Raw genomic sequence first — 14,016 nt, forward strand, 5'->3', positions numbered from 1 at the left:
CTTTCGTCTGTGCTTGAGGGTCAGTGTTTCAAGCAAAGGCCTTTCCATACGCCCCTGCATCCGGCCGCCCCAGGCAGCCCTGGCGACAGAGCAGGGAACTGCTCACTGGAACTCACCACTGTGCCCTTACCGTGATCCAGGGGTGTCTGAGAGCCTCTTGGATTGTGAGCCGTTTCCTGCAACGAGGATCAGAAAACAGTGACGGTCCATGAGAAGCTGAGAGCAACAGTCTCCATTCTCACTCTTCTTAGACCTCCTTTTTGGCATTCTTCAACCACTGCCATCAAACTAGAATAATAAGGTGGATGGGGAACTGGCTGCATTCTCTGCATTCCAGAGAAAGTGGTCCAGGAAGACACCTCCATAAAATGACATCACATAAACCCTCATCTTTGGTCCCAGAGTTGAAGGGGCTGACACCACACTACGGAAGAGTCATAAATGCTCTCCACCACAGAACTTGTGGTCTCTGTTTTTCTGTTTGCCTCCCAGATCCACTCTCTGCCCTTCCCTGCTCTGTACCCACGTAGGGTGATCCCATCCCACCTTGCACTGATCTTCAATAGGGAAATTGGGCCCCTGCACTTTAGAGGACCCCGCTCTGCCCCTCTCTAAAATCTGTGGGACCAAGAGGATATGGTCTTCTAAAGTCTGTGGACCTTACCCCTGCCTCATCTAGGCCGTGCTCTGGGTACCCAGCACCCTATAAGCCCCTGACCATCTCCTTCTTTGATCACACAGCCACGGGGCTCACCCTGGGCCCTGCAGAAGGTGTGGGATTAGCAGGTCTCCTATTCTCCCACTGTTCTGACCCCTCTGGGCCCACTTCCGCCCACTCCCATCCTGAACTGACTTGAAAACCCTGCCACTTTCCTTTTTGAATCCTAGTTCCAGGTGCCTTTGGCACAGACCGCAAAAGATAATGAGCCCTAGAGAAACCCAGGCTGACTTCTACACACACACACACACACACACACACACACACACACACACACACACACACACACACACACACAGAGTTATTTGCATTTCAGCAGGAAAAGAAACCAGAACGACTTGAGGAAACAAGATGAATGCCAAGTCTTGACCAGTCCACACTCCTCAGCACCTGCCCAGATTAGACCACAATGGTCGATGATAGCCCATGGCAAAGCAGGGACAGACGGACACGGCTTTGGGAGAGGTGGCAGGAGAGGGTCAGTACCTGAGAAGCCAGTGCCCTCCTCTGTTCTCTTACCGGGTCTCTTTAACCAGAAGCTTCCGAATGAAGTCCTTGGCCAGCTCGCTGGTCTGGCTGAAGAACTCCTCATCAAAGTTGTAACTCACTGCTGTGATATTTGCCAGTGTTTCCTGCTTTGTGTCTCCCAGAAAAGGGGATGCTCCACTGAGGCTGGGCACACAGAGAGGACACACATGACTGTGGGAAAGTAGATGCAAGTGGGGGTGACGGACTCCGGGAACCCTGACTCGTACTGCTGCGTGGGCATGGGAGGCTCCCCGCAACCCTGCTGCCCCCTCTGGGGGGCGGGGGGACCAGTCAGCAACTCTTCAAATGAGTCCAATTGAATACACTTTATGGAGCTCCTGTGACAGAGAGAAGTACCTGTGATAGAGAGAAACCGTGTCTTCAAGGGACTCAAAAGGGGAGGGGAGACAAATACAGAGACCTGGCTCTTCATAATCTCCAGCAGAGCACAGAATAAAACAGAAGGCCAGAAAAAGGGCTGTGGGAGCACAGGACAGAGGGGAGGCCCAGAGCAGGCTTCATGGGAGAGCTGACATTTGCATCAGTTGTGTCCTGAAGAATGAAGAGGTTGTCAGCAGTCACAGAAGGAGCTGGAGGGTCTTCTAGGCTAAGGGAGCAGCTTGAGCAAAGCCTGAGAGGTGTGGCAATAGATGGGCCGTTAGGGACTGGAAGGGTGAGTGATGTTCCCCTGCAGGGTCTGTGGGGAATGCGTTGTTCCAGTAGTGACTCCTGAATCTACTGTCTCCTGACTCATGATCCAGATGTGCCATTGTCCCAGAGGTCCCTGTGCCCTACCCTAACCCTCCACGTGCTCCCTGCCTCGATTAATGACGTCACTTCCTGAACGTACCCAAGCTAGAAACACAGCATCTTTAACTCTTCCTCACCATAGAGGAAGGAACCATAGAGGTGAGGAATCTTTGACTCTTCCTCACCATAGAGGAATAGAATGGTTCCCTCACCATTTCTATTGGTTCCATTTCCTAAATACCTCTTAAAGGTCATCCCTATCTCCACTGACACTTTCTTGGGATAGTGAAAGCAAGGTACCCTGGAAAAAAAAATCTGATATTTCAATCCTGGATTTGAATCCCAGCTCTGCCACTCACGTATGAACCTAGGAGAGTTACTCAACCTCCCTGAGCTGCAGTTTCCTCAACTGTAACCTGAAGAAAAGAAAAGTCTCCACCTCACATGACTGTTGTGAATAAGTATATATAAAATGTTGAAGAATAACTATATAGAGACTGTTCCGTGCAGTCCTGGCCCATACTAAGAACTCTGGAATCGATGGTCATTATTATTGTCATTGTTAGCACACAAAGAACCCTCTATGACTCCCTGTTTTCTATAGAATCACATCTGAACTCCTGAGCAAGGCATCAGAAGTTGGTCCACACGCTCCATATATTTCACCACACTTGCCAAGCTCACCGCTCCCTTCCTCGGCTGGGACAGCCCTTCCTTCCCTTTCCACCAGGAGAATTCATCTCATTCCTTCCAGCCCAGTTCAAATCAATCTCTTGCTCTTCTCTGTCTCCCCCTCCCCCTCTCCCATTAAACTTTCTGCAGTCCCAGCAAACCAGTGGCTCTCCCATCTGTGTCTCACAAAGCCATGTTCATACCTAAAGGATAACCTTGGTCCCACTGGGTAAGAGTGCGCTGTCCGGTGTCTCCCACACACACAGGGAGCTCCAGGCAAGCAGGACAGATTCTCCTTCAGGTAGTATCCTGAGTGCCTGGCACAGTGCCCACCATGGAGCAGGCAGCCAATAACCTGTACGGAATTCAATGAGCTACAAGAAGATTGTGGGCCCTGGAGACACTGGAATTCCATACTCTTTTAATATGGAAACCAGAGTTCTGAAGATATCAAGGTGTCAAGAGTCAACATCTGAATATTCTGGCTCTAGTCTGGAACTATACAGCAATGCAGCAAATTCTCTCTCTCTGCAAATTCCTCCTTCAGATTCCTCCAGGGCTTTTAAAAAATACTGATGCCTAGACCCCGCTCCTAGCGATTCTGATTTCATAGATCTGGAGTGTGGCCTGGGCCACAGTAGATATTGAAAGGTCTGACGTGCAGCCAGGGTTGAGACCCGCTGCTGCAGCTCGGGGGACAGGATAGGCGGGGTGGGGGGGTGGCGGGAGGTGTCTACCACATCGCACAGAGCTCCCAGTCCAAGGGGAGCCAGAGGGATGCTTTACAGGGATGCTGAGAGAGTTGAGTGCTGGTGCCCCATCCTTCATCCCCTCTGGCTGTGGGCTGCCTCTTACCCAGAGTGCCATAAAAATACCATTTTCCAGGAGTGCTGTGAGAGGAAACAGTTGGGAAGTACTGATGAACACCAAGTAATCAGCCGAGTCTGTGTCTGAGCAGTGCCGGGAAGTTTGCACGTCGGCTTATTTAACCCTCACAACACACCCACGGCAGGAAGTTTATGATTCCTACTTTTCTGATGAGAAAAACAGGCCCAGAGATTCAGTCTCTGCCCCAGGCCACAGAGATGGAAAGTGACAGGTCCACTACCGGATGCGGGAAATCTCTGCTTAAGCACTTAATACTTCAGTGGCAGGAAAGAGAGACTCTGGGGAAAAGGGAAGAGAGAGAATGTGAGAGGAAAAGGGATCTTGAGAAAGGCAGGGGAAAGGCAGAGAAAGAAGAGGCAGGGTCAGGAAGGGCATGGCAGCTTGAGGGCTGTCCCAAGGCTTCGGAGTGAAAACTGACATTTTCACAGGAAACCTGGGTCCGGGTGAGGCTGAGCGGTGGACCCCCGACCACAGGAGGGATGCAGACACAGTCTGTGCAGGATGGAGGGCTGCAGGCTGCTCTCCTGGGTTCCTGCCCAACCCCAAGCCCAGGGTCAAATGTATGAAATGGAGCTGAGAGCACACAGCCTCAGGTTTGCTGTGTGGCTCTAACACATCTGGTCGCGGTGGGCACTCGGGAAATGTCAGTCTGTCTGTCTGCCTGCCCCCTCTCATCCCTCCAGCTCCCCCCTGGACCTGAGCTGGGTCAGAGCCCCGGGATCGGGGATACTCACAGGATGTAGGTGATAACGCCGATGCTCCTGTAAAACAAAGAACCGTCGCGTCAGGGCTGCGTGGCTGTCATCCCAGACCAGCAAGGGACTCCCCACGCGGTCCTGAGGGCCCTTTCACGGCAGCCCCTGGATGCCATCTCAAGTCCCACGCCCCTCCCCACCCCACTCTTCAGCAGCAGCCTGGGACTTCTTTGGAGTCATCAAGCCCTGGACGTTGAGTCCAAGGACCCAGGTTCAAGATCAGGTACTCCTGCACACGCAGGCTGCGATGATCACCTCTGAGCCTCTTTCTCCTCTTAAAATGAGGATCATGAGAACTACCTCACAGGACCACTGGGAGGATTTTAGAAAACCACGTGATCAAGCTGCTTAGCCAACTGTAGAGCGTGGCTCCCGTGAAATGAGCCCCATCTGTGCAGAGAAGCCATCATCGCGGTATCTATCCCCCGGCCCAGCACAGCACCTAGAACATGAGGCTCCCGGTAATCACCTGGCTGACTGGCGGAATGAGCTACCATCACTATCATCTTTATCGTGGCTGCAGCAGGCCTCAGGTGAGCCTGCACCTCCAGCCTCACCTCTCCTCTCGTTCTCTGCCTCGGCCGTGTGCTAACTGGCTGCACGTCCAGCACACCCAGAAGAGCCAGGGGCTCTGAAAGGTCAGTGTGAAGGAAGAGGTTTTCACGGTCAAGGGGGATGTCAGCCAGAGCCGGGGTCTGGGCCACCTGGGCGGCCTGTACAACTTACCACATGTCAGCCTCCAGGCCCAGGGGCTCATAGTTCACAATTTCTGGAGCTGAAAGAAGCCATGTTGAAGAGTCAGCAGGGGTATGAAAATGAGAAGAGAGGATTGTAAGGAATTTGAGGGAATCTGGTGCCAAATGTTTCCATCCTGAACCCTCACTAAGGAGAATCAGAGAGGCCGATGGGGTTAATCTGGCTCTAAGGATTCTGAGGAAGGGAGCTGCCTTTTATCCTGAAGGTGAGGAAGACGGGACAAAGGGACTCCTGGAAAAGGAAGAGGAGGGTGGGGAGAGGAAGATGCGGGAGGGGACCATGGGGCCTAGAACAAAGCCTGCTTGAGAACTCTCCGCTGGAAACCAGTCAGGTCAGCGCTGGAAGGCGATGGAGGAGAAGAGGAGGCAGAGACGGAATCCACGCTCCTCTGAGTCTGTCTGAAAGAGGGCAAGTCCCACCTGAGGAGCAGGAGGACGTTCTGGTGGCCACTGAGGTGATGAGCCTGTGGTGCCCGAGGGGCATCCAGAGGAAGGTGTCCAGGAACGGGCTGGGTATTGGAGGTGGGGGTGGGGTGGACCAGAGCCATCACACAGGTGGAAACAGGAGCCGTGCGAATGCTGCCACGACCAGGAGAAGGTGCAGAGCCTGGTGATCAAGCCCATAAGCCCTGGGAAGCAAGTGTTGAATTTCACACTCACTGCAGTGCCCAGAGAGTTCTGAGTGTGGGCAGTGGAGATAAGGGTGCAGATGACTCTTTAAAAAAGCTTAGTGATGAGGGGCTGCCCTGGTGGCACAGTGGTTGAGAGTCCGCCTGCCGATGCAGGGCACATGGGTTCGTGGCCCGGTCCGGGAAGATCCCACATGCCGCGGAGCGGCTGGGCCCGTGAGCCATGGCCGCTGAGCCTGCGCGTCCGGAGCCTGTGCTCCGCGGCGGGAGAGGCCACAACAGTGAGAGGCCTGCGTACCGCAAAAAAAAAAAAAAAAAAAAAAAAAAGCCTTGGTGATGAAATAGAGAAGAGAGGAGGATAACTAGAGAAGGGAGAAGGATTGAGACTTTTTAACCACGAATGGAAAAAGGTGGGGAGTGGGAAAGGCTAAGTCTGTTCCCCTAGAATAATATCAAAACCTCTGCATCTATTGGATGTGCCCCCATCCCACCCTCCCAGGTGCAGGGAACCACTCTCCTGGCTTATTTTTCAGCTTCCTAAAAATGATGCCATACTGCATGTGATCTACTGTCACTTGACTTTTTTTCCCCACTCAACATGATGCTTCTAGCGTTCATTGAATGTTCATCCATGGTTTTTCATCTTCACTGCTATATAATAGTCCATTGTGTGAATATAGATCATCTTCTAGTCATTCTCTTGGTGATCATTTGGATGGTTTCCACTTCTTTTATTATTTTATTATATTATTATCTTTTATTGGAAAAATATTGCTAGGAACTTTTTTGTACCTGTCTCCTGAGACACACATGAAAGACTTTCTCTAGGACAGTGATATTCAAAGTGCAGTCTGCAGGCAAACAGTCTGCAGACTGTCACTGGTCCTGACAAGATATGTACAGAAATTGACAGTAAGCATTTAGAGACTTGCATAGCAATTTGACATTGCTGTGACACTCAAACTGTGATCACTTTTCTAGGAATTTATTTTTATTGTACCTTACTGAACGAGCAGTCCAGGATAGACTTTTTTTTTTTTTCCAGTGGTTCACCATAGAGAGTTTGAGGAGCACAGCTCACTTTCTAGTGCTCATCTGCTCAATATCCATACACACTCATTTCTGTCCTTCAGGTGCTTTTGTTTGTCCATTTTCATCTGTGCTTTTCATCTTCTTTCTTGTCTTTTTTTTTTTAATCGCTTTTTGTTAGTTTTCTTATTCTTTTTTTCCCCAGCTTCTGCTTTTGTAATGGCTACCCCTGAGACTTTACTATGAATATCAAACAAATTCTAACATAAATCAGTATTTTGACCCTCCTCTAACAATACAAGAAACTTAGAACACTAATTTCGAGTACTCTGTCCTAGCTAACGTTATTTTCTTCAGTTTTTGGTTCTTCTTTTCAGTCCTACAATTAAAGCTTCATCATCAGCATCATCGTTATCATCCTCTAGGAAAGAAAATAATTATATTTGCCTAATGTTTTACTGATTTCTTTGCTCCTATTACTTCTTGCATTGAGAACTCCCTTCAGAGTCATTTTCCTTAATTCAGAAGTACATCTTTCGGAAGTTCCACTAATGAAGGTCTGCTGGAGGTTAACTGTTTTGTCTTTTTTGTTGTTGTTCTTTTTTGTTTTTGCTTTTTTTCTGAATCTCTTACCTTCATTCTTGAAATATAATTTCTCCACAATTATGGGGTTTTTATTTTTCCTCAGCTCTTTGGAGATTGTATTCTATTGGACATTGGTTTCCATTGTTGTTTTGAGAAGTATGCTGTCAGTCCAGTTATTGGTTTTTGTTTGTTAATTTTTGTCTTTTGGAGGTAACCTGTCTTTTCTCTCTGGCTGATTTTTAAGATCGTCTCTTTGTATCTGGTGCCCTATACTTTAACTATAATGTGTCTAGGTATAGATTTTTTTTTTCTGATTGATATACATTGTCCTTTCTGTATCTGGGGATGCATGTTTTTACATTAGATCTGAAAATTCTCAGCCGTTCTATTCAGATATTGCTCCTGTATTGTCTTTATTCCCTCATCCGGGAATCCAAATAGACCTATGTTAGGCTTCTTATTTTAAACTTATTCCACTTATCGTCTCTTTAATATTTCTATATCTTTGTCACTCTATGGTATTCTAGCTGATTTTTTCCAGCTCAGTCTTCCAATTCTTTAATTCTCTCCTCAGCTGTGTATAATCTGCTGTTTGCCCCATCCACTGAGTTTTAAATTTCAACGAGTATATATTGAATTTCTTAAAGTTCTATCTGGTTCTTTTAAAAATCTGCCCGGTCATTTTTGAATCTCTTGTTGCCTGCTCATTCTTGTGAGTCTACCTGTTATTTCTATATACATTCCACTTATTTTATAGTCAACATCTGATAATTTTAATATCCTACATCCTTGAACATCTAAATCTCGCTAGTCTCTGATAAATGCTGATATGTATACTTGCCTTTAGGAGAGGTCCTCCTATTGAGTATTCTTGTTGCTCACAGCTCCAGCTCTACGTTCATTTCGCTCGATTTTCAAGGTAGGACAGGTGATGCTGAAGGAGTTACTTCACTTAAAGATTTATCTTACTTCCTATGAGTCCAGAATTGCATGAAAAATAATATTTTTCTCAAGAATCCAGTTTTGTAGTGAGAGGACCTTTTGGAAGACCTGGTCCACCACACTCCCAGAAGCTGACACTTTTTAACCCTGGTCTCAGGTTAAAATTTCAAAAGAATGGTGGGAATAGGGAAGAGTGGTTATAACCTGTGTTCAGGGATCTTGGGAAAAGTAAGTCATCATAATTTGGTCGGGGGCTTAGAGAAACCACCCTATATATCTGTAAGGTGCAAATAAGACCTGGGCTGGAGCTGTGTCACACTGGCTCACAAGAGTCAACTGTGTGCATCTTTGCCCAGCTCTGAATTCAGTGACAACATGTTGGTAGGTTGAAATTGGCAGATGCTATCCAACCTAATTAGAGTTGTATTCTGTTTTGTTTTGAGACCTGGTTGTTAGACATTTACCAGTATACCACTGGGAAAAACCCTCCACGGTCTGGCTCCGCCTATCAATATCCCACTGACACTGCCAGCCCGTGTGAACCCTCTGATCCATCTAGAGTGGACAGTGAATGGTCCCTGATAAATGCATTCATTCTGGCCCTTCACCCCTGCTGCGGTACCTCTGAACCCAGGACGTGAACCTCCTCTGCTCTGGTTCCTTCCCGACGCCCCTTAGATCCTCCCACATGCACAGAGACAGCACTTTATCCATCACTGACTCAAGGTCAGGGCTGATCCCACTGACCTTGTGAGAGTGGATATCTTGTCTGAACAGTCTTTCAGGGCTGTCTATATCACTCCCCTTACACTTAACCACATCCTGTCTCGTGTCACCTCTTCCATGACTGCCCTGAATTTCCAGTTGAACCATTTATTATCATTCAACACTTGGTATGAACTTAAATAAACATGCATTTTTACCACATATGTGAATGGCCGGCAGCAACTGCTATCCTGGACAAAGTTTGAGACTAGACACCTGCACCCCAGGTTCAAGTTGGCCCTGCCACCAGCTCACTGTGTGACCCTGGGTGTGCCAGTCTGAGTGTGGCTTCTTACCATCACTGTGTCCCCAGTACCTAATATCTGTCGTATAGTAGGTGGAGAATAACCATTGGTTGACCTTAAGTAAAATCCCCTAGCTCTCCAAGTCCACATTTAAACTAGATCAGGTGACCTGAAAACATCCTTTCAGCGCTCTTATTCGATGGTTTGATGTCTTGTTTCCAAAACTAAATTGAACACTCCTTGAGGGCAAGGTCTTCTTATAGAGGACAACGTGGTCTAATGGAAAAAGCACAGGCTTTGATGTTGGATGTATCTGTTTTTGAATCTCTGCTCTACCACCTACCGGTTGTTTTGCCTTAAACAAGGCACTTGATGGAGAAGATATTTTAAATCTGCTTCATTAGATCCTCTAAGGATTAATTTGGACAATGCCTGTAGAGCACCAGGCATAGTGCTTCGCACACAGCAAGGTTTCCCTGCCAGGGGGTCTGTGGGGCCTCTGCAGTTTCATTCCACAGTGGCTGCAGAGCTGCTATGTGTGGCCTGAAAATCTATCAGGGTGGATGTTCTGACGCATCCCGTCTTCCTTTTTGATTAGACTGTGATCAGAAGTTTGAGCCCCCAGGCTTTGAGGAGACCATTCCCTCCCTCCATCTCTAAGACCACTCCAACTCCCAAAGCAGAGAGGTGTTGGTTCTGAACTTTCATTCCTTTCCCCTCTGCAAAACTGTTTCTTTATGACCATCCCCCCTCCCCCCCGACCTGTGGTGCAAGTCCCACCAGGCCTGGGCCAAGGCTGAGAGACACAGAGGGAAGACAGAGCCGCCAGGGCTCTGCCGGGGCTGGGCCTCCTGTGCGTGAATGAAGGCCAGGCACACAGGAGAGGCGAGCAGCTGAATCTGGCATCTGGCAGAAGATTTCCCTTCTCTTTTTCAGGAAATCAAAAGCTACTCCAGAAAAGGTTGAGTTTATGGGAATGCAAGAGGGCGAGGTAATTTTAAATGTTCATAATCTCTTCTAAGAGCAGGCAGTGGAGCCAGCTCTGGGAGGATTTAACTCTGCAAAGGCCTCTAGCCCCACCTGGCCTCTCACTGCCCCACTGGGCGCTCAAAGCCAGCACCTGGACCCTCATCCAGAGGCCAGTGAGACACTTCCTTCCCTACCCATTAGATTTCTAGGGAGTTTCCAAGGCATCATCTCTCAGCCCATAGGCCACAGCTCCAGACGCAGGGTTTACTACTGGGATTTCTCTACCTCCTGATCCCAGATTCTCAGTTGGGAGAGAAACAGGCCTAAAACTCACCAACAAATTCTGGCGTCCCAAAAATGTTCTTAAATTCAACTCCATCTTCTATTTCATGAGCCAGGCCAAAGTCAATCAGCTTGATGTGTGGAATGGGAATATTCTTGTCCAACAACATAATGTTTTCTGGCTGGAGAACAAAAAAAGAGAAGAAAAGGGATAAAAGAAAAGATGGTAATTAAAGCCCTATTTTATGTTTTTGCTTTGGTCTTGGGGTGGGGTTTGGTGTTCTTTTTTGGGACACCAAAACAGCATAAACACTTTCTTGTTTTTGTGTCCTCAGTCTTCTCCTGTGAACTCAAAACCAGCCACAACGCCAAGGGCAAGGCTTGGGTTTTACCAAACCTGCTGCTGACAGCAGAACCAGACTCTGGCTTTAATCCTGTTTCTGTCTCTGAACGGCAGATCCCTTTAATGCAGTGCCTCTGTTTCCCCATCTGTCAAATGGGGCCAGGGAGATACTTGCAGCATTTCCTGTAAACAAAACCACTGCCTCTCTGGGTGTATGTGGGTGGGGAGGGGCACTGCAACGTAGCCTCACTTTACACATGGCTTATTGACCTCCATCTTCCTGACCACCTCTTTCCCCTGGCCGGTCAGCTTCCTGTGGACAACACTCCCCTCCTGTAGACTAACGGTGTGGCGCACACTTCTCTATGTGTTTAACTAACATTGGCCCTCAGTGGGACACAGGAAAAAAGCACCTAATTTCCAGGGAAAATACCAGCTGCCCAGACTATTCCCAGCCCAGTAAAACAGCTGCCAGATCTTGGGCTTCCCTGGTGGCGCAGTGGTTGAGAGTCCGCCTGCCGATGCAGGGGACACGGGTTCGTGCCCCGGTCCGGGAAGATCCCATATGCCACGGAGCGGCTGGGCCCGTGAGCCATGGCCGCTGAGCCTGCGCATCCGGAGCCTGTGCTCCGCAATGGGAGAGGCCACAACAGTGAGATGCCCGCGTATCGCAAAAAAAAACCCCAAAAAAACAGCTGCCAGATCTAACACAACAGTGGGGGGTGGTGTGTGTACGTAGGGGGACAGCCCTGCCCTGGCCTCACTCAGCCCAGGCTCCCAGTGAGGCTAGAACAGGATCCTGAGCCTAGCCTTCTCACTCCCACCCAACCACGCAGAGCACTCAGAGGGTGAGCAGTCCCTCTGATTCATCTTCTTCCCTGCTTCACCTCGCCAGGACCGTCCTAGATCCCATTCGAAATGGAATGCCTTGAAAACACGCATCTACACAAAAACTGGTACACAAATGTTCACAGCAGCATATTCATAATAGTCCCAAAGTGGAAGCAACACAAATGTCCATCAACTGATGAGTAGGTAAACAAAATGTGGTATATCCAGACAGCAGAATACTATTCAGCCATAAAAAGGAATGAAGGCGGAGAAAAAAATAAAAAGGAATGACGTACTGATACATGCCACACCATGGATGAACCTTGAAAACATGGTGCTAAGTGAAAGGTCAGTCGCCCAAAACCGCAGATTATACGACTGCATTTATATAAGATATCCAGAATAAGCAAATCCACAGAAACAGAGTAGAGGAGGAGTTGCCTAGGACTAGGGGATTGCGGAGTGACTGCTAATAGGTACGGGGTTTCTTTCGGGGGTGATGAAAATGTTTTAAAATTGATTGCAGTGTTAGTTGTGCAACTTTGTAAATTGTAGACTTCAAATGGGTGAATTACATGCTAGGTGACATATAAATCTCAATAGAGCGGTTTTAAATCAATAGATAAGTAAATAAATAAGTGTTTAAGAAAACTGAATGTCCCTGTTTCTCGAAGTACTGGAGAATTTCCCACCTTGCACTTTTGCTCTCATCATCTGCTCTACCTGGAAAGCCTCTGCTCAATCTCGGCCCACTGAAATCCTAGCCAGGCTTCAAAGTCTAACTCAGTCCACCTCTTCCTTGAAACCTTTCCTCAGCAGCATTGAGCCTTCTCCCCCCATCCACAGACGTGAACCCTCCCTCCCCCGGGGCCCCTTCATGCTCATTGGAACCTTTCTGCTATGACAGCTGTCACACTCTCTCTTGTCCGACAGTCCTCGATGTCTGTCCTCCATGCTCTACTGTACCCTCGGCTGGAGGGAGGATTCAGGTCTTTGCATCTCCGCCCCCCGCGGCGCAGAGCTCAGAGGGGGGCAGGTGGAGGGTGGCCCTAAAAGTTGGCTGAACTGATTCCAAATCTGCTTTGAAGACAGCCCAGGTGTCCCCATCCCGAACTTCTCGGCTCCCTGGTCTCTGTGACCTCACTTCACAGTGGCTGGAAACTTTCACTCAAGTGAGTTGGATGAGGAATCCCTCCTTTTTTTTTCCTTTTTTTTTTTAAAAAAAAATAATATGTTTCATTTTGCATTTTAAAAGTGTGTTTATTCTTTTCCCCCTCTGGAGATTTCTCTCAACTTATTTTGAAACTGTGTCAAAGTCCTTTCCCAAGGCAGGGCAGTTCCTTACACTCTGCAGAAAGGAGAGTGAGGGCAGGGGGAGGTCAGGACACAGGATGCAGGCTTGGGGCCCCCTCCAGTGCCCTGACCCGGCCCTCCGGTGGCTGCCCAGGGACCCCAAGCATCCTGGCACCCCATGTGGTGAGCTGAACCCTCCCTGCTGCCCACCATCTCCTGAGCAGGGGGCTTCTCCTCCCTCCATTCCACCACATTCCTCAGCCACCTTTTGGGAACTTCTCTCTTCCTGGGAATAGCCCTGAGGCTTCTCCCTGGGGCTGAGGGGCCCGGTCCGGGTCCTCCTGACCACCACCCAAAACCCGCTGAACAGGGCTGGAAGCCGCAGTGGACAGAGGCAGACACACTAGCCCTGGTGGTCCCCAGGACTGGGGGGCAGTAGGGATGGGGGGCAGGGACCCCACAGGAAGGAAGGAGGAACAATTGGAGGCAGGATTCTCCCAGACATTCCTGGAGAATCCCTGGGAGAATCCCAGGAGATTCTCCCTAAGAAGTGAGAAGTAAGTCAGAAAGAGAACGACAAATACCGTATGCTAACACATATATATGGAATTTAAGAAAAAAAAATGTCATCAAGAACCTAGGGGTAAGACAGGAATAAAGACACAGACCTACTAGAGAATGGACTTGAGGATATGGGGAGGGGGAAGGGTAAGCTGTGACAAAGCGAGAGAGAGGCATGGACATATATACACTACCAAACGTAAAATAGATAGCTAGTGGGAAGCAGCCGCATAGCACAGGGAAATCAACTCAGTGCTTTGTGACCACCTAGAGGGGTGGGATAGGGAGGGTGGGAGGGAGGGAGATGCAAGAAGGAAGAGATATGAAAACATATGTATATGTATAACTGATTCACTTTGTTATAAAGCAGAAACTAACACACCATTGTAAAGCAATTATACTCCAATAAAGATGTAAAAAAAAAAAAGAAGTGAGAAGCGTCCTTGCCTCGCATCCTCTCACCTCGGTGGCCCACA

At 48.6% G+C, this 14,016-nt stretch overlaps 1 protein-coding gene across 10 annotated transcripts in view; it reads right to left on the minus strand.

Moving 5' to 3' along the window:
- The window catches only part of DAPK2 (death associated protein kinase 2), a 119,692-nt gene that overhangs the window by 15,257 nt on the left and 90,419 nt on the right, over positions 1-14,016 (minus strand). For 6 of the 10 annotated variants that reach the window (XR_010946136.1, XM_067749889.1, XM_067749860.1 and 3 more), the window contains 4 exons: positions 10,565-10,694; positions 5,038-5,086; positions 1,238-1,417; positions 131-176 (listed from right to left, as the gene is read on the minus strand). Coding sequence is in view for 9 of the 10 variants with exons in the window: in XM_067749889.1 (XP_067605990.1) it covers positions 131-176; positions 1,238-1,417; positions 5,038-5,086; positions 10,565-10,694 (405 nt within the window). In the remaining variant the exon portion in view is untranslated. Of the gene's footprint in view, positions 1-130; positions 177-1,237; positions 1,418-4,290; positions 4,318-5,037; positions 5,087-10,564; positions 10,695-14,016 lie in introns of all 10 variants that reach the window. The other 4 variants (XM_067749911.1, XM_067749895.1, XM_067749870.1 and 1 more) reach the window with 1 other exon arrangement.

This window comes from Pseudorca crassidens, chromosome 1 (genome assembly GCF_039906515.1).
Source record: "Pseudorca crassidens isolate mPseCra1 chromosome 1, mPseCra1.hap1, whole genome shotgun sequence".
Classification (NCBI taxonomy): Eukaryota; Metazoa; Chordata; class Mammalia; order Artiodactyla; family Delphinidae; genus Pseudorca; species Pseudorca crassidens.